Consider the following 23,155-nt stretch of genomic DNA (forward strand, 5'->3'; position numbering starts at 1 on the left):
CCCCGTCGCATATAAACACAGCCACGTGTATTGGAAATAGATAAAACAACAGAATGCGTCTTGTGACCCTAGAACTGGATGTACAGACGATTCAAGGGCTTCCAAGGGGTTTATAATCCTGCAGTGCCGGTCTAAATCTAGCTGCTATGAAGTGCAGGTGCATCATTCATGCTGAAGTAACCAGGGCCTTCCACACATTGGACACTGCGCTGCCTCACACACACTGCACTGCCTCACACACACTGCACTGCCTCACACACACTGCACTGCCTCACACACACTGCGCTGCCTCAACACACTGCGCTGCTTTAACACACTGCGCTGCCTCAACACACTGCGCTGCCTCAACACACTGCGCTGCCTCAACACACTGCGCTGCCTCAACACACTGCGCTGCCTCACACACACTGCACTGCCTCACACACACTGCGCTGCCTCACATACACACTGCCCTCCCTCACACACACTGCCCTCCCTCACACACACTGCGCTGCCTCACACACACACTGCGCTGCCTCACACACACACTGCGCTGCCTCACACACACACTGCGCTGCCTCACACACACACTGCGCTGCCTCACACACACACTGCGCTGCCTCACACACACACTGCGCTGCCTCACACACACACTGCGCTGCCTCTCACACACACTGCGCTGCCTCTCACACACACTGCGCTGCCTCTCACACACACTGCGCTGCCTCGCACACACACTGCGCTGCCTCGCACACACACTGCGCTGCCTCACACACACACACACTGCGCTGCCTCACAAACACAGTACGTTGTCACACACTGCTGTGTGTCACTCACACTGTCCTATCACACACACTGCGCTGTTACACACACACTGCCTTGTGACACACACACTGCCTTGTGACACACACACTGCTCTGCCTCACACACACACTGCCCTGCTACACACTGCCCTGCTACACACTGCGCTGCCTCAACACACTGCCCTGCTACACACTGCGCTGCCTCAACACACTGTGCTGCCTCAACACACTGCGCTGCCTCAACACACTGCGCTGCCTCAACACACTGCGCTGCCTCAACACACTGCGCTGCCTCAACACACTGCGCTGCCTCAACACACTGCGCTGCCTCAACACACTGCGCTGCCTCAACCCACTGCGCTGCCTCACACACACACTGCGCTGCCTCACACACACACTGCGCTGCCTCACACACACACTGCGCTGCCTCACACACACACTGCGCTGCCTCTCACACAAACTGTGCTGCCTCTCACACACACTGCGCTGCCTCTCTCACACACTGCGCTGCCTCTCTCACACACTGCGCTGCCTCTCACACACACTGCGCTGCCTCTCACACACACACACTGCGCTGCCTCTCACACACACACTGCGCTGCCTCTGACACACACTGCGCTGCCTCTGACACACACTGCGCTGCCTCTCACACACACTGCGCTGCCTCTCACACACACTGCGCTGCCTCTCTCACACACTGCGCTGCCTCTCACACACTGCGCTGCCTCTCACACACACTGCGCTGCCGCACACAGCGCTGCCTCGCACACACACTGCGCTGCCTCACACACACACACACACACACACACAGCTCTCAATGCAACATACACTCCAAATACCACTCAGTGCCACATAATTATATGCCACATAATTACACTGCACTCACTGCAACATACACTCCAAATACCACTCAGTGCCACATAATTACACGCCGCATAATTACACTGCACTCAATGCAACATACACTCCAAACAATACGACTCAGTGCCACAAAATTACACACCACATATTTACACTGCACTCCATGCAACATACACTCCAAATACTACTGAGTGCCACATAATTACATACCACATAATTACACTGCACTCAATGCAACATTCATTCCAAATCCCACTCAGTGCCACATAAGTACACTCTACTGAATGCAACGCACACTCCACACAATACCACTCAGTGCCACATAATATGCTACATAACTACACTGCACTCAATGCAACATACACTCCAAATACCACTCAGTGCCACATAATTACTCTACTGAATACAACATACACTCCCCATATTACCACTCAGTGCCACATAATTACACCCCATATAATTACTCTTCTCAATGCAACGTAAATACACTCCACATAATACCACTCAGTGCCTATAATTACACACCTCATACTTACACTACTCAATGCAACATAAATACACTCTATCTATCACACTCACTCTATCGCCATCACTCTATCTATCTATCGCCCTCACTCTATCTGTCTATCGCTTCGCCACAGCATCACTCAGCACCACCACAGCATCACTCATGGGAAATACAACTCACTAGGCGCTACCACAGCATCAATGAACGCCACAGCATCACTCGTCGCCACCATAACATCACTCAGCACCACCACAGCATCAATCTGTGCAACCATTCAACAACTGGTTCAAATATGTTCTCTCAATGTTTCAAGCTTTATTACAAATGTCACAAAAAGATGTTAATATTTCACTTCTGTTCTTGGATTTTCGTCACAATAAAATACAATTAACATATTCTTCACAATTTTTTTTTACAAAAGTTTAAGCTACTGCTATTATAAATTACAATAACTTTTATTTCAGTATTAATTATTAAAAACTGTAAAAGCCATTGTTATTTGAAATATCAATACATCTAAGTCACGTAAATACAACACATATTGCATTACAAATGCTATAGGTGTCACATTTGCAACAGTTAAAACTATTGGCATTGTAAATGACAAAGCAATTAAGTTTGCTATTTTCAAAACCAACACATAAATACAAAATGTGTCATTTACAATACCAATAGCTCAAACTTTTCTAATGCGAGACCTATTGCATTGCAAATGCTTGTTTTATACTGACGATACACAAATCAGATTTGGATCTTTCTGGCAACCTACAGACTATATATAACAGGAAATCCTCCCAGCATTACTCGTACTGTGGTGTGCCTCTGGATGGCTGGAGGAACCTGGCTCTTTATATAGTGGTCTTAAAAGAGGTACAGTGTGTAAAGAGTCGAGACAAATCCCAGTTGGTTTACAGAGGCACAAATGACACCCCAAATGCTCTCTCTTGTTGTAGTGTGGGCGAGCAGTTATGCATATTGGAGGGTATTACTAAGCATTTATTGCACACACAAAGACAGTAAATGAGACACTCACACAATGAAGAAATATGACACCAATTTATAAAAATAACACATGCGTATGAATTTAGAAACCATGATCATCGGAATCAGGTAAGTACTTTTCAAAATAGAAATTTGAACTGTTTTCAAAAGTTGACACAGTCCAATTTTTGGGAGTCAATGTTATTTTATGAAGGAAAAACATGTACAGCATTACGGCACTTAACAATGACATACGGAACTGTTCTCCAGGACTTAAATCGCGGGGCAAGGTCCAAGGCAGCAACAACAGCTCACTTCAGGAGGCACTGGGGTGGCGGGGTGCAGAGGTGCCTTACAGCGTTGGGTGCCCTATTCACTTAAGTGGAGATCGGTCAGGTTAGAAAAAGGCTGCAAGTAGGGACTGGGGTGGGAGGGGTGTTCCAGTTGAACCCACGAGGGACTCGAACCTTGAGATGCTTGGGCACATAGGGGCACCGTTGGTTCACTGCTTGGGCTGTGGGACTTGGGTGCAGTGATGTCTTTTGGCTTCGGTTTGCATGCTTGAGACACATATTTGGAGGGGGCCTGCAGAAAGAGCCGGCAGGCAGCAACTGAAGGCAAGTCTAGGCAAACACAAGGGTGGGCTCAGCCTTTGAGGGTCTCAATACCCCTTTGGCACTATCACCACTCTCGGACTCAGGCTGTGGGGTGAGGTGCGGAGGTACTTTGAGGTATCGGGTGGCAGCAGGTGGAGGCTTTTTCTTTGTCTTGTTTTTGCAGAACAGGGGCAAAAAGGACAGCTGGGTCATTCTCGATGGGGGTCTCACTGTCTCTGACATGCAGGTCTGTCTTCCCCAGCGTTGGTGTACGGACTGGACACAACAAACCTTGGTTGCTGCAAGGGGTTCGGTACCCAGGGTATTGGTGCTGTGCCGCTCCGGTTAGTCCTGGAGTCCCACACTTGGCGGGTGGATGAATCTGACCCGTAGGAGCATGGTGACCTCTTCATGGGCAGCTGCAGGGTAGTCCCGGTTAGCGGCAGGACAGTGATCCGGACCTTGCTTCTTTGGTGCCTGCGGCTGCAGGGGAATAGCTCCTCTACTCCAAGGGAGTTTCTCTGGCGATTGACAAAGCACTGCCACCCCTCCAGGTTTTTCAAAGTCTGCTCAGTGGCAGGACGGGTCAGTTTTTTCCTTGATTGTCGGGGAAAGCAGGCAGACTGGCAGGTTTAGCATCAAGTCAGTCGTTGTTCCTCTGTTCACATAACAGCACACTTCTGTGTCCACTTCTTTTCATTGTCTGTCGAAATTTGAAGTCCTGGTATCAGGGGGGCCCCTAAATAATCAATTTAGGGGGTTAAGGGCAGCGAGGGGGTAGTGGCTAATAGGCTACTTACCCAGGGTGTCAGTACACCCCCTGGTTGACCACTTACTTTAGGGAGTGAGCCTCACCCTTTCCCAGAATACCTAATTCCACCACACACAAGATGGTGCAATTCCTAACTGTGTGTTCTCTGCAGGCTGCTCATCCTAGAGGTGTGTCCAGCTTGGCAGTGCAACACGCCTCCTGCATATCCAATTTTTCTTCCTGTCCTGGTGCCAAATGGCCCCAGGGCAGAGGGTGCCGTCTCCCCTGTCTGGGTAAGCCTTGGGTTGCATCTTAAAGGCGACAGATGCCTTTGAAACCTCCTGCCTTGATATACTGAATTACTACCCTTCCTGTAGAAGGAGAAGTAAATACCTCTCTCCAGAGCAGGCATTGTTTCTGGCCTCTGATACCTGAGCTTTCACCTCCCAGGTGTCAGAAACTCGTCTGTGGTGGCAGGCTGGACTGGACAAGTCAGCAGTGTTGGAACTGGGGTAGCCTGGCCTAGGGCAAGACTAACAATTCAGAGGCACAGTGTAAAGGTTGCAGACCACCCAAAAGTAATTCCACGCAATAGCACTCAAAAGGAAAACACCACCAAAAATGTGGGAAAATACGTACTGTTTTATAAAAATAATATCTTTGCTCTGTTCGCCTTTTTTTAATTCACAATTAAATTACACTTCAGTTTGTGTGGAATAAAGCAGGAATACTTTTCAACGCTAGATCATATTAACAATTGGCATTTATACTATAGTCAATTCACATGGACTACTAGCAGACAATTCTTATTCTTTCATAGCTCAATTAGGTAATGACTGTACTCAGCTTACTTTAGAATTTGGCAAGATCAACTCCTAAATCAGACCAGAGCAACACTCTCATTTACATGGAAAACATTTAGATTTTCTACTACTTATTTGAATACAATTGGGTTAGACTCACTTAAATCAGCATTTAATTAAGCCCCAAAAGTAGTTGAATGGGATTATTATATAGTACACTATACTTATAGTACACAGTCACTGAGGGTTTCCTCAAGTTCCTCCCCACTGTAGGCTGCACAACTGTGGAAAAATGACCATTGAATAAGTTATCCTCAAGTTAATCGCCAGCGTCACTCTCCCCCTTTCAGAACTCCTCCTTACTTGTTTATACCAGGCGGTGGTATTCTCGCTGTACCAGAGGATGAGGAAGGGACAGTGGTTAGGACAAAAGAGAGCCACGTGCTGGCGAGTTATACTAGCCTGAGGGGCCCTCAGCTCTCCTCAGTGTGACACCAGCAACTACCGAGGCGGATTTCCCCCAAGCTCTCCAGCCGCTTTTGGGCTTCTCAGATCTCCCTCCCCGCTCGCGCCCGCCTCACTGTATGGCGCTCGGGCAGGGGGAAGAGAAACTCTTGTGTGCAGCTACCGCCGGGGGACTCCCGGCGCTCCTCCTCGCTCTGGCAGGGGACGCGCTGATCCTCTGGTCATGCGCGAGGCGCTCCTACTCGCTCTCACAGGGGACGCGCTGATCTTCTGGTCATGCGCGAGGCGCTCCTACTCGCTCTCACCTTCCGCCTCCTCGGATCCGGCTCCGCCTCACGGAGCCCGGCGGCTCAACGGGGCATGCGCGGAGAGCTAGTGTCTCTCTCACAGAGACCGCGCTGGTCGCGCTGCGCTGCCCTTCTTCTCCGCTCCTCACCTCAGGGCTGGCAGTTGCAGATCTACAGCGACGCCGCTCCCCACGCTGGATTGGGGGGTGGAAGGGCGGAACAGCCCGTTTTCTCCTGGCTCCTCCAGTGCCTTGCTGCTCTCCTCAGTGGCGCTCCACCACAGCAGGTGAGAGATGACGCTCCAGGGGATTATGAAGTAGGGGACAGTCTAGAGCAGAGGTCTTCAAACTTTTTGATGCCGAGACCCCCTTGTAAAACCTTTTTAGGGGTAAGGACCCCCTTCTGACAAAAGTTTCTAGAAACTGGTACTCCTCATGATCTTTTGACAACCATAAATGCGCCTGTTAAACTCATCACATCCATCCATCATTCATCCAACCACACATCCATCCATCCTTTCATCCTTCCATCCATCCATCCTTCATCCATCCACCCTTTCATCTTTCCATCCATACATCCATCCTTTACCCATCCACCCTTCCATCCATCCACCCATCATTCATCCACCCACCTTTTCACACATCCATCCATCCATCCATGCAACCTTTTATCCATCCATACATCCATCCATCCTTTCATCCTCCCATTCATACATCTATCCATCATCCATCCACCCTTTCATCCATCCTCCCATCATTTATCCCCCCACCTTTTCACACATCCATCCATGTATCATTCATCCATGCAATCTTTTATCCATCCATACATCCATTCTTCATCCACCCACCCTTTCATCCATCCATCCACCCATCATTCATCCCCCCACCTTTTCACACATCCATCCATGCATCATTCATCCATGCAACCTTTTATCCATCCATTCGTCCTTTTATCCATCCATCCATCCATCCATCATCCGTCCACCCTTTCATCCTTCCTTCCATCCATCCACCCTTTCATCCATCCATCCACCCTTTCATCCTTACATCCATACATCTATCCTTCACCCATCCAACCTTTCATCCTTACATCCATACATCCATCCTTCATCCATCCACCCTTTCATCCTTCCATCCTTTACCCATCTACCCTTCCATCCATCCACCCATCATTCATCCACCCACCTTTTCACACATCCATCCATCATTCATCCATGCAACCTTTTATCCATACATACATCCATCCATCCACCCATTCATCCTCCCATCCATACATAGATCCATCATCCTTCCACCCTTTCATCTATCCACCCACCCACCCTTTCATCCATCCTCCCATCATTCATCCCCCCACCTTTTCACACATCCATCCATGCATCATTCATCCATGCAATCTTTTATCCATCAATACATCCATCGTTCATCCATCCACCCTTTCAACCATCCATTCACCCATCATTCATCCACCCATCTTTTCACACATCCATCCATCCATCATTCATCCATGCAACCTTTTATCCATCCATACATCCTTCATCCAGCTACCCTTTCATCCTTCCTTCCATCCACCCTTTCATCCATCCACCCTTTCATCATTCATCCACCCACCTTTTCACACATCCATCCATCCTTCCTCTATCCATCCACCCATCATTCATTCACCCACCTTTTCTGTGCCTTTCTCATGGGGGAGGGGGGTCAGTATCTCTGCGTGTTTTTCCTTCTTTCCCGATCATGGGAGGGCATCTCTGTGCCTCCCTGCTGGTGGCGGGGGATGTGTCACGGGACCCACAGCTCCAGGCGCCGCAATATCCATTGACCTCAAAGGGCAGGCTACACTACAGCCTGCTCCCCCAGCCCCCCTCCCCGACTTCCCCCAGCTCGAAACGGCTTCAGGGACACACACAGCCACACCCGAGTACTTGACAAGTCTTTTACTTGTTAATGAGGCTTCGATGTTTTTCACACCTCGGTGTGAATTAGGCCTCGCCATGAGCACCCTCATCAGCCCAAGCCAGGGACAGAATCTGCGACCCCCTTCAAAGGACTCCACGACCCCCCTGGGGGTCGCGCCCCACAGATTGAAGACCTCTGGTCTAGAGCAATTACCAGTCTCTGGACCGAGGCTGAGGATACGGGTACACTTTTTACCAGTCTCTCCAACTGGGCAGAGGACCGCACTCCGCAGGCTGCAGTCTCCTTCTCCTTAATTCTTCCCCTCCCTGATTTAGAAAAGGGGCAAGCTAGGCGCCCAGGGTCTCCAGTAACTTCCCACAGCGGGCCAAGACAAGTAACTAAAAGGGGAGTAGTGGGTTGGACCAAATAGGCAGCTTCCCAGTCCAGGAGGTCAACCCTAAGTCTAACCTTTTCCCACCCTTAGCTACAACCTGTCCTCCAGCTGACTTCCACAGGTAGACAAAATGGCTGCCTCGCATTCCGCCTTATATAGGCTGCCCTTCAGTGGTCCAGAATGGACCAGAAGGTTCTAGAATGCCCTATGCTAGGCTATGGCCAAGTTCTGGGTGTGACAGTTGGGGCAGTTGGTGGCCACCATTTTAGGTGGTGCCAACTTTCCTGTCAGAACAGGCCTCTGGGCCTGTGGTAAAAGATTATGAGGGGGAGAAAGAACACCTATCCCCCTGGTCAACACCTACAAAAAGTCAGTAGACAAAAAATTATCAAGGGTATGAGGGGCAAAAAGGGGACAAAATAAATAATAATTAGGAGGGACTTCGCCAAAAAGCCAGACAGGTCTAACACGCGTCCCCCCCAGCTGAAAGTGGGGAGAACTACCCAACCCCTTGGGAGTCCTCATCACTAAGGCGGAAATACCTGGAGAGACCGTCTGCATTGGCGTGGTCCACTCCAGGCCGATGTTCCACCCGGAAGTCCATTCCCTGTAGGGAGATGGACCACCTCAACAACTTGGGATTTTCCCCCTTCATTTGCATCAGCCAACGAAGGGGTCGGTGGTCAGTCTGAACCAGGAAGTGCGAGCCAAAGAGGTATGGCCGCAGCTTCTTCAGAGCCCACACCACCGCAAAAGCTTCCCTCTCAATGGCACTCCACTTCTGTTCCCGGGGAAGCAGTCTCCTGGATAAGAAGACTACAGGTTGATCCAGGCCCTCTTCATTGAGTTGCGATAACACTGCCCCAATGCCATGTTCTGATGCATCTGTTTGGACAATGAACTCCTTGGAGAAGTCTGGGGCCTTCAGGACCGGTGCTGCACACATTGCCTGTTTCAACTTCTCGAAAGCTTGCTGACAAGCTCCCGTCCAAACTACCCGTCGAGGTTGTTTCTTGGAGGTGAGCTCTGTGAGGGGCGCTACAATAGTGCCATACCCCTTCACAAAGCGACGGTAGTAACCTGTGAGGCCCAGGAAAGCTCGGACCTCAGTCTGTGTCTTGGGGGGTTCCCAGGCCATGATTGCCTCAATCTTCGCCTGCAGGGGCTGCACAGTCCCCCTACCCACCAAGTGTCCAAGGTACACAACCGCCCCCTGCCCAATCTGGCCTTTGCTGGCTTTGATGGTCAATCCAGCTTGTCTCAGGGCCTGGAGAACGGCCTGCAAATGCTGCAGATGGTCCTCCCAACTGCTACTGAAGACAGCAATGTCATCCAAGTAAGCAGCAGAGAAACTCTCCATTCCAGAGAGGACCTGGTTCACCAGCCGCTGAAATGTGGCAGGGGCGTTCTTGAGCCCAAAGGGCATCACACAGAACTGGTAGTGTCCCTCAGGCGTGGAGAAGGCTGACCTTTCCCTTGCTCCATCTGTCAAGGAGATCTGCCAGTACCCTGAAGTGAGGTCAAAGGTACTCAGATATTGGGCAGCTCCTAGCCGGTCAATCAATTCATCCGCCCTAGGGATCGGATGAGCATCAGTCTTAGTTACTGAGTTCAGTCCTCGGTAATCCACACAGAACCTCAGTTCAGGTGTGGTGCCTGGTGGTGCATCTTTTGGCACGAGCACCACCGGACTGGACCAAGGGCTGTTGGAAGGTTCAATTACTCCCAGCTCTAGCATCTTGGCAACTTCTCCATGGATGCTAGCCTTCACCTTGTCAGACAGCCGGTAGGTCTTTGACTTCACTGGTGGGCTGTCTCCTGTGTCCACGTCATGGGTACACAGGTGGGTCCTTCCCGGGACAAGGGAGAACAACGAAGAGTACTGCTCCAGGATCTGGCGGCAGTCCTCCCGTTGCTCAGGAGTTAGAGTAGGAGAGAGAATCACTCCCTCCACTGACCCATCCTTCTTTTGGGACGAAAAGAGATCTGGGAGAGGTTCGCTTTCCGCTTCCTCTTCCCCGTCAGTCACCATCATCAACATGACTTCGGGCCTCTCATGGTGGGGCTTGAGTCGGTTGGCATGCAGCACCCGTAGGGGCTGTCGAGGGGTCTTAAGGTCCACCAGGTATGTGGCCTTACCCTTCTTCTCCAACACCTCAAAGGGGCCTGTCCAGCGATCCTGGAGGGCGCTAAGCTCTCCAGGCTCCATCACCCACACTTTCTGTCCAGGCTCCAATTCCACCTGGTGAGCATTGTGGTCATACCACTCCTTCATGACTGCCTGGCTGGCCTCCAAGTTGTCAGAAGCTTGCTTCCACAACTTTGCCATTTGGCTCCTGAAGGCCAGCATGTAGCTCACCACATCCTGGGGGGGTTTCCTGGGAGACTTCTCCCAACCATCCTTCACCAGGCTGAGAGGACCGCGTACAGGGTGCCCATACAGAAGCTCAAAGGGGCTGAAGCCCACTCCCTTCTGGGGCACTTCCCTGTAGGAAAAGAGTAAACAGGGTAGGAGGACATCCCATTTCCTCCGCAGGCTCTCGGGCAGACTTCTGATCATGCCCTTCAAGGTCTTATTAAACCTCTCAACCAGTCCATTCGACTGGGGGTGATAAGGAGTGGTGAACCGGTAGGTCACTCCACACTCCTTCCACATTGCCCGCATGTAAGCTGACATGAAGTTGGTCCCCCTGTCGGACACAACTTCCTTGGGAAATCCCACTCGGGTAAAGATTCCCATTAGGGCTCTTGCCACTACAGGTGCAGTGACTGTCCTCAGAGGAATTGCCTCTGGGTACCGTGTGGCATGATCCACCAGAACCAGGATAAACCTGTGACCAGCTGTTGTTGGTGGATCCAAAGGCCCTACAATGTCGATGCCTACCCTCTCAAAGGGTGTGCTAACGACTGGAAGTGGTTCCAGGGGAGCTTTTAGCTTCACCCCTGTTTTCCCACTGGCCTGGCAGGTTACACATGTCCTACAGTAAGTGTTGGGACGCCACTTTCATCTGAGGCCAGTAAAAGTGGAGGACAAGCCGTGCAAAGGTCTTGTCCTGACCTAAGTGTCCTGCCAGGGGTTTGGCATGAGCCAATTCCAAAAGAAAGGCTCGGTACTGTTGCGGGACTACCAAGGCCCTTGATGAACCAGGCAAGGGTACCTTGGGTTCACTGTAGAGGAGTCCATCCTCCCAGTAAATGTGGTAATGTCCCGTAACATCACCTGCTGCTTGGGCTTCAGCCTGTCTCCTCAGTCCCTCAAGGGTGGGGCACTCTCTCTGCCCCTTACAGAATTCCTCTCTGGTAGGACCTCCCTCCACATGCCACTCCGCAGGGATGAGCAAATCCTCCAGAGAGTATACTTCCCCCTCCACGGACTCCTGGTCCACCACCGCAGGTGGCCGATCTGTCTCATGGGGTGTGGAAGCCGGAGCAGGCTGTCTCTGTCTCCGGGTCTGTCCCTTCTTAGCAGCGGGTTGGGCCATTGTTCCAGGCTCCAACCCAGGCGAACTCCCTCTCCGGGCAGTCGCAGACCGTGTGCTGACACAGGCCCAGTCAGGTGTACCCAGCATCGCAGAATGCGTCCGGTATTCCACCTCTCTCCAAGTGTTGTGTTCCATGTCATTCCCCAACAGACAATCGACTGGCACGGCAGGGCTTACGGCAACTCGAAGTGAACCTGCAACCCCCTCCCACTCAAAGGGAACCTCAGCCACGGGATAGTGGCCCATTCTGCCGTCAGCCATCGCGGCGGGGTGGAGTACATTAGGAACAACCTGCTCTGGAGACACCAGCTGACTTCTCACCATAGTCATGCTGGCTCCTGTATCTCTCAGAGCCTCCCCTCTTTGGCCATTGATGGTAACCCATTGCCCATACTTTGTAGTATTTGGGGGCACCTGGATCTTTGGCACCATCTCCCGCTCTCCCAGGGACACTAAGGTGACACCCGCCCACTCACCCCCCTTATCTAAGGGCAACTCCTCCCCGAGCGCTACACTAGCTACTCCCGGTGACTTTCCTCCGGTGGGAGGGGGTGGTCTCTTTGGGCATCAGACATCTCCCTTATAATGTCCAACGCCACCGCATTCAAAACAGTGAAGAACCCTGGGCTGCTGGCTTTGGCCAGGATTAGGGTTTCTGGGCGGGTTTGCCCTAGGGGTGAAACCTGCTCCCTTCCCTTGGAAGTTATTTTGGGGACCTTTAGAGAACTCTTTCTTTTTCTCTCCCCCCTCCTTCTTCTGGGGGGCGCCCTGTCCGGCTTTTTGAGATTCCCCTCCAGTCCCCTTGGAGGACACCCGGGTACTTGTCCAGATGTCCGCCTCCTCTGCAAGCTTCCGGGGATTGGTCAGCTTGCTGTCCACCAGGTGTTGGCGCAGCTCGGGAAAACATTTCTCGAGGAGGTGTTCTCTCAAAAATAGATCGTACAGCCCCTCATAATCTTTTACCTCACTGCCCTTGACCCAACCCTCTAAGGCCTTTCTGGCGTAGTCAAGGAAGTCCACCCAGTTCTGAGTACCTAATTTGTGGCTCCCCCTAAACTTCTGTCGGTACCTTTCTGGGGTAAGCCCGAACTTCCTTAACAACGCCAGCTTCATGGTGGGGTAGTTAGTTTGTTCCTCTGGTTCCAGGGCCAGTAAGGTGTCCCGACCAGCAGGAGGCATGTACCTGTACAAACCACCCCCCCAGTGCTTCTCCTGCACCCCATGAACCCTCAGAGAAACCTCATAAGCAGCCAGCCACTTTGCTATATCGTCCCCCTGACTGAAGCTCGCTATCAGGTCTTTTGGTAAATGGGGTTTGGTCTCCCTGGCTGACTCCTTTGGTTCGCTGCCACCATTCCTACTAGGAGAGGACCCCCGTCGCAGACTTTGGAGCTCCAGTTCCTTCAGTCTAAACTCGTGGTCCATCCTCCTCTCCTCTTTCTCCTGCTCCAACTTAGCCAACTCCCACCTTAACTGTCTTTTCTCCCTCCTATCGGTGAGCTCGGCTTCCGTTAGGCTTCCCCCAGAGATGCTACTGCCCCTTCTGGAGTAGGACACTGGTCCTGTGAGTAAGTTTTCCCCTTCAGTGTGGAATAACTCTTCTACCTCCCCCACCTTGTCCTGGTCGGCCTCTTCATCCTCCTCCTTCTTTCCTTGGTTTGCCTCCACCCAAGCCCTAAGACTGGTCTGGAGCTCCCCCTTCCTGGCACCATGTTTGAAAAATACCCCCATTTGTTGGCAGAACATTTTCAATTGTGACACGGAATAGACCTCTAGGTTTTCCACAGCGAACTCCATTGTGAGTCAGGCAAACCTAGATACACACCAGAAATTTCAGAGTTGCAAGGGCAACCTAAAGCCAACTCCACCCACCACCAGGAATAAATTTGGAAAAATCAAAAAGACTAATTGGGAGGGCCGCAAGGAGAAAACTCCTGGTGTAGGTTTGGTGTATTACGTCAAATTACTAGTGAGTAGCTGCAACCAAGTCAGTATCCCACCGCTAGGCACCAATATGTTGGAACTGGGGTAGCCTGGCCTAGGGCAAGACTAACAATTCAGAGGCACAGTGTAAAGGTTGCAGACCACCCAAAAGTAATTCCACGCAATAGCACTCAAAAGGAAAACACCACCAAAAATGTGGGAAAATACATACTGTTTTATAAAAATAATATCTTTGCTCTGTTCGCCTTTTTTTAATTCACAATTAAATTACACTTCAGTTTGTGTGGAATAAAGCAGGAATACTTTTCAACGCTAGATCATATTAACAATTGGCATTTATACTACAGTCAATTCACATGGACTACTAGCAGACAATTCTTATTCTTTCATAGCTCAATTAGGTAATGACTGTACTCAGCTTACTTTAGAATTTGGCAAGATCAACTCCTAAATCAGACCAGAGCAACACTCTCATTTACATGGAAAACATTTAGATTTTCTACTACTTATTTGAATACAATTGGGTTAGACTCACTTAAATCAGCATTTAATTAAGCCCCAAAAGTAGTTGAATGGGATTATTATATAGTACACTATACTTATAGTACACAGTCACTGAGGGTTTCCTCAAGTTCCTCCCCACTGTAGGCTGCACAACTGTGGAAAAATGACCATTGAATAAGTTATCCTCAAGTTAATCGCCTGCGTCACTCTCCCCCTTTCAGAACTCCTCCTTACTTGTTTATACCAGGCGGTGGTATTCTCGCTGTACCAGAGGATGAGGAAGGGACAGTGGTTAGGACAAAAGAGAGCCACGTGCTGGCGAGTTATACTAGCCTGAGGGGCCCTCAGCTCTCCTCAGTGTGACACCAGCAACTACCGAGGCGGATTTCCCCCAAGCTCTCCAGCCGCTTTTGGGCTTCTCAGATCTCCCTCCCCGCTCGCGCCCGCCTCACTGTATGGCGCTCGGGCAGGGGGAAGAGAAACTCTTGTGTGCAGCTACCGCCGGGGGACTCCCGGCGCTCCTCCTCGCTCTGGCAGGGGACGCGCTGATCCTCTGGTCATGCGCGAGGCGCTCCTACTCGCTCTCACAGGGGACGCGCTGATCTTCTGGTCATGCGCGAGGCGCTCCTACTCACTCTCACCTTCCGCCTCCTCGGATCCGGCTCCGCCTCACGGAGCCCGGCGGCTCAACGGGGCATGCGCGGAGAGCTAGTGTCTCTCTCACAGAGACCGCGCTGGTCGCGCTGCGCTGCCCTTCTTCTCCGCTCCTCACCTCAGGGCTGGCAGTTGCAGATCTACAGCGACGCCGCTCCCCACGCTGGATTGGGGGGTGGAAGGGCGGAACAGCCCGTTTTCTCCTGGCTCCTCCAGTGCCTGCTGCTCTCCTCAGTGGCGCTCCACCACAGCAGGTGAGAGATGACGCTCCAGGGGATTATGAAGTAGGGGACAGTCTAGAGCAATTACCAGTCTCTGGACCGAGGCTGAGGATAAGGGTACACTTTTTACCAGTCTCTCCAACTGGGCAGAGGACCGCACTCCGCAGGCTGCAGTCTCCTTCTCCTTAATTCTTCCCCTCCCTGATTTAGAAAAGGGGCAAGCTAGGCGCCCAGGGTCTCCAGTAACTTCCCACAGCGGGGCCAAGACAAGTAACTAAAAGGGGAGTAGTGGGTTGGACCAAATAGGCAGCTTCCCAGTCCAGGAGGTCAACCCTAAGTCTAACCTTTTCCCACCCTTAGCTACAACCTGTCCTCCAGCTGACTTCCACAGGTAGACAAAATGGCTGCCTCGCATTCCGCCTTATATAGGCTGCCCTTCAGTGGTCCAGAATGGACCAGAAGGTTCTAGAATGCCCTATGCTAGGCTATGGCCAAGTTCTGGGTGTGACAGTTGGGGCAGTTGGTGGCCACCATTTTAGGTGGTGCCAACTTTCCTGTCAGAACAGGCCTCTGGGCCTGTGGTAAAAGATTATGAGGGGGAGAAAGAACACCTATCCCCCTGGTCAACACCTACAAAAAGTCAGTAGACAAAAAATTATCAAGGGTATGAGGGGCAAAAAGGGGACAAAATAAATAATAATTAGGAGGGACTTCGCCAAAAAGCCAGACAGGTCTAACAAGCAGGTACACTAGTAGGGTTCAAGGAGAACCTCGAAGGTTCATGTATTAGTAAATCCATCACTGAAATCAGTGTGGGTTTAGTAATATGAGGTGTTTGATACCAAACACCATCGGTTTTAGTAAAACCATTATGTAGCTGGGAAACTCGTTTTGACCAGTGCCAAGTACATACCTTAAGATGGCTTCCCTGCTCACTTGTAATATCGAGCATGCAGGTATGTCCTCACATGTGCTACTTTGCACCCTGCCTTAGGGCTCCAAGGCCTGCTGTAGGGGTAACTAACATATAGTCCACACAGTGTCTTTGGCAGACACACAGGAGTGTGCTATGTCGTGTTTTCAAACATGGTTTACACCATGTCACACAGTCTGAAATGGCAGTCTGTGTGGAATTTGTGTGTGGGTACCTGAAGGGTGGCATATGCTATGCTGCATACCACAGCTCTTTAGTACACCTGCCCTAGGTACCATTTACTAAGGACTTATAGGGGTGCATAGCGCATAGTGGAAAACTTAGACATAACCTTGTTTTAAGGGTGGAGCACTAGCACTGAGATCTGGTTAGCACACCTCAGTGCACTGTCAATTCAGTTGAATAGCAGCATCTAGTAGCTAAAAAAGAGGCTAAAAGTGTGGGTGACAGCTGCAGCAAAAGTCCAGTTTCCTAAACTGGCCACCAACTTTCGAATTCCCACCCCTACAAAAACTGAGCTACTTCTAACAAAAGTGTTATCAACAAATGGTGTCCTTCCAGCTGGCAGACATATTGGGACCCTCCCTTCTAATTCTTTGCAGAGTTGTACGAAACTTTGATATCTACATGAACCCCCAAACTATCATTTGAGCACTCGGGCCCGATGTATATAGACTTCTGTTTGGATTTGATAATAGCACATTTGTGCAATTCACTATTCGGAAACCACTAACGACTAAGTACAACATTGTGCTTTACACTGTTAGCGATTCTCAGTAGGTCGCTATTGATCCACCTCATTAATATTCATGAGGTAGGTTGCAATTTGTGACTTATTAGGAATCGCTAAAAACACAAGGATGGTGGTTCGTTAGGGCCAGCAGACCACCATGTTTGTTTTTGCTTCTGAACAAAGCATTTTTTTTTAAATGCAGCCCTTTTTCATTAAAGGAAAACAAGATGAGGTAAAAGCAAAAATAAAAAGTTTTCTTTTAAATTTTTTAACAGTAGGCAGCTATCTACCACCTAAGTTTGTGAATGTCATCCTCTGCCAGGCACGTCTCTATAAAGTTCAGTTATGCCAGGTGCTGGGACAGATTTGTGGCTTGGTGTGAAGTCCATAATATAGACCCTTACAAGCCAAATTGTTGGGTGTTTTACTGATTGTTTTCTCTTTGGCCTAGCAAAGTCTTGCAGTGGTCACCATTAAAAGGATATTTATTGGCCGTTGTGGCTTTTTTGTGTTTACCTTACCAATCGTCCTTGTTTAATTCTCTAAACTGTTTGTGATGCCACTGAAAATCTTAATTTGGTCCTCTTGAGGCCAATTCACACTTCAGCTACTTGTGGTGTCTCCTACACTTAAAACTGTCATCTCATCGTGAGCTCCAAGCTCTCTTGGTGCAGCTGCCCTAACCACTTTTTTTCCACGAAAAGCTAGTGTTGAAGACCAGGTTGGCCTTGTTGACAAAAGTCTGTGAACCCTTTTCATGTTGGGTCTCCATAACCCTCCCAACATTCTTTGCTACTCCTTTTCCCTCGAAAGAGGAGGAAAGAGTCCATCGGCTATACCCCAAAAGAGCCTTTCGCTTTTACATTGATCACATCAAATACCATCTGGTGGACGAGCAACTTTTTGTGGATTCTCCGGCGCAAAGAAAGGCAGGGCAGTGCTGAAAAGGACTTTGTCAAGGTGGATAGTCCTCTGCGTTAAGATCTGCCACGCATCTGCTAAGAGGAGCCTCCACAAGGAATGAGGACTTACTCCAACAAGTCCAGAGATGCTACCACAGTGTTGGCATGTGGAGTGTTTTTGTTTTTGACACCTGCAAGGCCAGGATGTGGGCGTTACACACTTTCAAAAAGCACTACTGCCTTCACAGGGTTTGACAGGAAGGGTATTTCGCCTCTTCAGTCCTTAAGAATTTTTTGGTCTGAGCCCACTCACTAGAGCTTCCACCTTGGGAGGTACTGCTTTGGTGTCTATTGTAAAGATGATAAATCTGTAGTTTTGAGTGTCCAGTAGAAGAATAAGTTACTTACCTTCGGTAAGATTCTTTCTGGTAGAGACAATCCAACTACAGGTTCCTCACTGACCCCGCCACTCCCACTTACCTGTGCAGTGGAGTGCTCTCTTTTTACTGTCTAAAAAAATTCTGAATAAGAAATCTGCCCTTTTAGTACCAAGAATTGCTTTGTTGTCCACACTAAGGGTGCATAGAATCAAGCAAGAGAAGCGTATGGGTGGTGGTTATATGATGGTCTGCTCCGTCACTTATGAGGTGGAACAAGGTCAGTGCAGAACCACACAGCTCCACAGTGCATTGTATGGGAGCACTGCTGTGAAAACTTCCTGATCCAGTCAGGCACCTGGGGGGATATTCCAAAGGCAAGGAATAGGTATAGTATTCACCAGAAACCGCGTTACCAAAAGTAAGTGACTTGCTCATCATGGTCCGGGGAAAGTCAGGAAGACACGGTTGTGTTGAGACTGCACTGTGAATCCCCAACATCTTTAAGAGGGAGAAAGAGTTCAGTTCTTTTTTCAACAGGAAATGTTTTTCTGGATAAAAATACATACGGCTCAAACAGGGACAGTATAAGTTTGTTTGTTTACTTAAAATGCTATCTGAAAACATGGTATATATGCCCTGCCCCTTCAAATGGCTATACGTTACATTAGTGAGTAGTTGGCCCCTAAAAGATATTGTTTATAAATGTATTCTTAACCTGTTGTTTCTTCTATAAGAAAGACTGGCTCAGTGACAGCTGAGCTATTGATTGTATGTTTTGCACCTGCCCCTTCTTTATGTGGATTCCTCCTGATTTTCTGTTAAATTTTGGTCCTCCCTAGCCTCCCACTGGAGAATGAGAAGAATATCCTTATTACCAGTGCCCTGCCCTATGTGAACAATGTGCCCCATCTCGGCAATATTATTGGCTGTGTCTTAAGCGCTGATGTCTTTGCAAGGTAGGTCTAACCTGACATGCTACTGGCCGCAACTGCACAAGAGCCTGCCTGCCTGCTGGCACAGAATGCTCATTGTGACTGACGGTGGGCACTCATTAATTTGACAAAAGTGTAATTTTTCATGCGTCACCTCTCTTGTGTTCCATTTGACCAGGTACTGCCGCCTGCGCAACTGGAACACCCTATTTGTGTGTGGCACAGATGAGTATGGCACAGCAACAGAGACAAAGGCGATGGAGGAGGGGGTCACACCAAAGGAAATATGCGACAAGTATGCTGCCATCCACACCCAAATCTACAAGTGGTTTGACATTTCCTTTGACTACTTTGGTAGGACCACCACCGCTCAGCAGACAACGTGGGTACCACTAGAATGGTGTGCTCTGTAGCGGGTTAAGGATGTGTAACCACTCCACTGTTGGCATGTGTGCTGGGCAGCTGGTTTGGATCATGAGGATATCACCAGAAATAAGTGTCAGCACAGGCCCACCTGCTTGTAGTTGCAAATCAGTAGGTGTGAGCACAGGCATAACCGAAAATGTTAAGATGTCGAACGTTCATGTAGGTGTCCTCAGAATGTAGTGTGAGAAGAAACCTACTGATGTGTTTAAAGCAAATCATGAGGGTTATGCAAGTATCAAAATGGAGTGAACACAGAATGAGATGTGTTTGAAGACGACAGTGATGAGTCGGGCATACGATTGGTATTCTAAATGAAGCGAAAGCTCATGCAGTAGTAATGTGACCTTAACAAATCATACCAAAATGGTCGAAATACCTAGAAGAGTAAATTAATCAAAAGAACCGATCTAAAGATGTATTTATGAGATTCTGTTCCTTCCCCATCCTTTCTAAAAACACTAGAGGGCAGATATACGAGAAACTCACGCATCTGTACAGATGCATCAATTTGTCAGCGCCTCTATACGAAACCCTTAAGCCACCATGGTTGCACCGTATTTACAATATGGCGCAACCATGGCGCAAGGATTGACAGATGTCAGAAATTCTGACATATCTGTTGACCCAAAAGTGACGCATTGCTGGAGTTGCTCATGAAAGTGATGCAACTACAGTAATGCGCCAAAACAGATACGTGAGTCCCATTTAAAAAGCCTTGCATCATTCCTTGTGCCTGGTTTGAGCAGGCATTAGGTTTTGACGCAGTGAAGGCGGAGAGTGACGCTGTGAAATGTAAATTTCACTGCGTCAGTTCTACATGGCTTTTTATGTGGAAATGCCCACCCTGCATACATTATACCTGATGCATGTATAATGTGACGTAGGGATTTACAACGTGACACATCTCCCTAGATGCGTCACTTTGTGAATTAGCCGCAATGTGGCGCATTGTTTACTCTGCCGCTGCGTCACAAAGTGATGCAACGACGGTGTAAAAGTGTTGCAAGGGGCTTGTAAATCTGCCCCTTGATGCGTGAGGTGGAATGCACCGTGCTGCTTTCTGCTTGCTTTTATATCTTTTTTTTCCTGCACATGCAGCATTGCCCAAGACATTTTCAATCGCCTACTGGAGAGGGGATTCTTGCTGAAGGACACAGTGGAGCAGCTTCGCTGCGAGAAGTGCCAGAAGTTCCTTGCAGACCGTTTTGTGGAGGGGACGTGCCCCTTCTGCAACTATGAGGAGGCCCGGGGGGATCAATGCGACAAGTGCGGGAAGCTGATCAATGCTGTGGAGCTCAAGGTAACATCCTAGAAGCAAGCTAATAGTCAAAATTGCAAATGCCAATGCTCAGGTGCTTTGTAGCTATTCATTGACGATCTGGCAACAAAAGCACTCCACATTGATTTCTCAGTGTTCAGCGTTTTTTAAAATCATTATACAAATTAATCCTGACCTTTATGAAAAGAATCTTTACGCGTTTTTAAAGTTGTGCACGTTCTAAAGAAGCCATTTTATGACGTTTTAAGAATTTGTTTATAGAATTTTTGTAAAAGAAATAATGTACACTTTAAAAAGTGTTCCACAAATTATTAGTTTTTCAAAAGTCTGCATTGTTGAAACGTTTGACACAAGATTCCTGTGGTTTACTTATTGTTGTTTGAGTAAGCATGATGTCATTGGAGATGCATCTGTGCCATGATGGATATTACATAAAGTAAAGCTAGTACGTCGTTATTTGTGCTATAGTTCAGGTGGTTTTCTTAAGGTTGGAAGACAGGGTAGGTTGTGAACAGCAACTTGGAGTCTGAATATCATAGATTTAAATAGTTAAACACTTAACATAAGTGTATATCATACAGTGGATAAATTATAAAATAGATTTTTGACATTGTTCGAAGATAGGAATAATTTTCCAACCGGTTGGATACTATTAAGAGTTCTCTCATTACAAATAAAAATGTTATTGGGGTGTATGTAACAGTTTGTCGTGTGATGCATTTCTTACTACAGAAGCCTCTGTGCAAGGTGTGCAAAGGGTCTCCAGTCATCAGATCGACCAAGCACCTGTTCCTGGACCTGCCAAAGGTACCAAATATTAGTAATTATTTTGTGACTTTGTCTTGTGAAAAATAGTATGTTACCTTAAGGAATTTTGGAAGTGTTATCATTTCTTGAGGATTGAAGAAGTATTCTTACTCCAGCGCTTGGACGCCCCTGGGCAGCAACCGCGCTCAATAAATCTATTTCCATTCCATTCCATTCCATTCCATTCCATATTTGTTTTTAATTTTTGTTTGTTTTATCTGTTTATAAAGGTTTTGTACATAAAGTAAGAAAAAAGACAATATACCATCATAGAACTTATCAGTCAACTCCAGTAAATAAGTAGTCAGGACCAACTTACAAATCAGCAGCTCAGTGGCATGGTTACAGCAGTAGCATTAGGTGTAATGTATAACAACAGGTGGCATACCCCAGCAATCGAAGCCTCCTCCCTCCATCAGAAATACCAGTTAATCTTGTCGCGGTACTATATAACTCAACTATGCAATCACATTTCAAGTACATATGTACTACTTATGGCTTCACTCCACCATGTCACATCAGTCTATTTATATAATCAAACAATCTTATCAAAACGTCGAACATAAGAACACTATCGGAAAGGGAGAATAGGAAGGGAAACAGAAGCCACATAAAGGTAAGCAAAGAGTCACAAATCCCAAACGTTATGAGACAGAACCCTGTTGACTATCATGGGATGCACGCCCTGACTTATGAAAAGAATAACAGTACAGTGTGGGGTGTAAAGGACTCTGTCTGCAAATCACAGCTCAAATCATAGGTCTTACAGGTGCATTACACACTATTAGTCTGGAGTAGGAACATCCATGGGGTCGTCCGGATTCGACAGCCCCTGCAGTGTACACAGCATTGCATTCCATGCAGCGGAAATGGGGAATCTATGCAGTCCCAATGTATCTTCACGTACTAAGGAAACCGCCTCTGCCTTCCCCCAATTCAGCATGAATAGAAACCAAGCAGTCATCGGCGGGGCTCTTCAGCCTTCCACCTGCGCGTAGTTAAGTGTTTAGCCACAATGAAGCCCAGATCCAGAAACCTAGTGGATACTTTGCGCTTCTTGAAAACTCTCCGATGTTGCAAACCTCCCAAGTCTGCGGCACCTCCCTGCCTATGCTAGTAGCCAGTGCCCCAGGTACCTCCTCCCAGTATGTACGCAGACCGGGGCAGGACCAGAGCATATGCAATATGTCGGTATCTGCCAACCTGCAGCACGGATCCTGCCTATGAAAATATCTATTGATTTTTTCGGGGGAGAGATGGGCCCTATGGACAATGTAGAATTGAATCAATCTGGTTTGGGACTCGCCAATACCCCAGACCACTCCTTCTCCGAATAGGGTCTTCCCCGATCTGTCTCCCATTTAACTCGCAACAGTGTTAAGTCCACCAGAGTATGTTCCCTGATCGATTCCGCAAAACACTTCACCAGGTGGCGTCCCGTGCCCATAGACTGCACATATTGCATTAGGAGGTGTGTTGGAGGTTCCTATGCAATGTTCCCCCACCAGCACCACATCGCAGCCATCCAGTAGGCATGATTCAGAAATTGGCTTAGGGGAACCCCGTCTTCATCCGCGATAGTGAGGAACGACTGTAATGCAACCTCTCCATACAAATACCCTAGAGTATTAATA

The 23,155-nt window shown here is 48.7% G+C and overlaps 1 protein-coding gene across 2 annotated transcripts in view; it reads left to right on the forward strand.

The window, feature by feature from the left end:
* MARS1 (methionyl-tRNA synthetase 1) overlaps positions 1 to 23,155 on the forward strand; it is a 231,318-nt gene that overhangs the window by 88,711 nt on the left and 119,452 nt on the right. For both annotated transcript variants that reach the window (XM_086966633.1, XM_086966626.1), the window contains exons 8-11: positions 18,917 to 19,033; positions 19,188 to 19,391; positions 20,534 to 20,735; positions 21,447 to 21,521. In XM_086966633.1, the coding sequence (XP_086822759.1) occupies positions 18,917 to 19,033; positions 19,188 to 19,391; positions 20,534 to 20,735; positions 21,447 to 21,521 (598 nt within the window). The remainder of the gene's footprint in view (positions 1 to 18,916; positions 19,034 to 19,187; positions 19,392 to 20,533; positions 20,736 to 21,446; positions 21,522 to 23,155) is intronic.

The sequence above is a fragment of the Lissotriton vulgaris genome, chromosome 1_1 (assembly GCF_964263255.1).
Source record: "Lissotriton vulgaris chromosome 1_1, aLisVul1.2, whole genome shotgun sequence".
Classification (NCBI taxonomy): Eukaryota; Metazoa; Chordata; class Amphibia; order Caudata; family Salamandridae; genus Lissotriton; species Lissotriton vulgaris.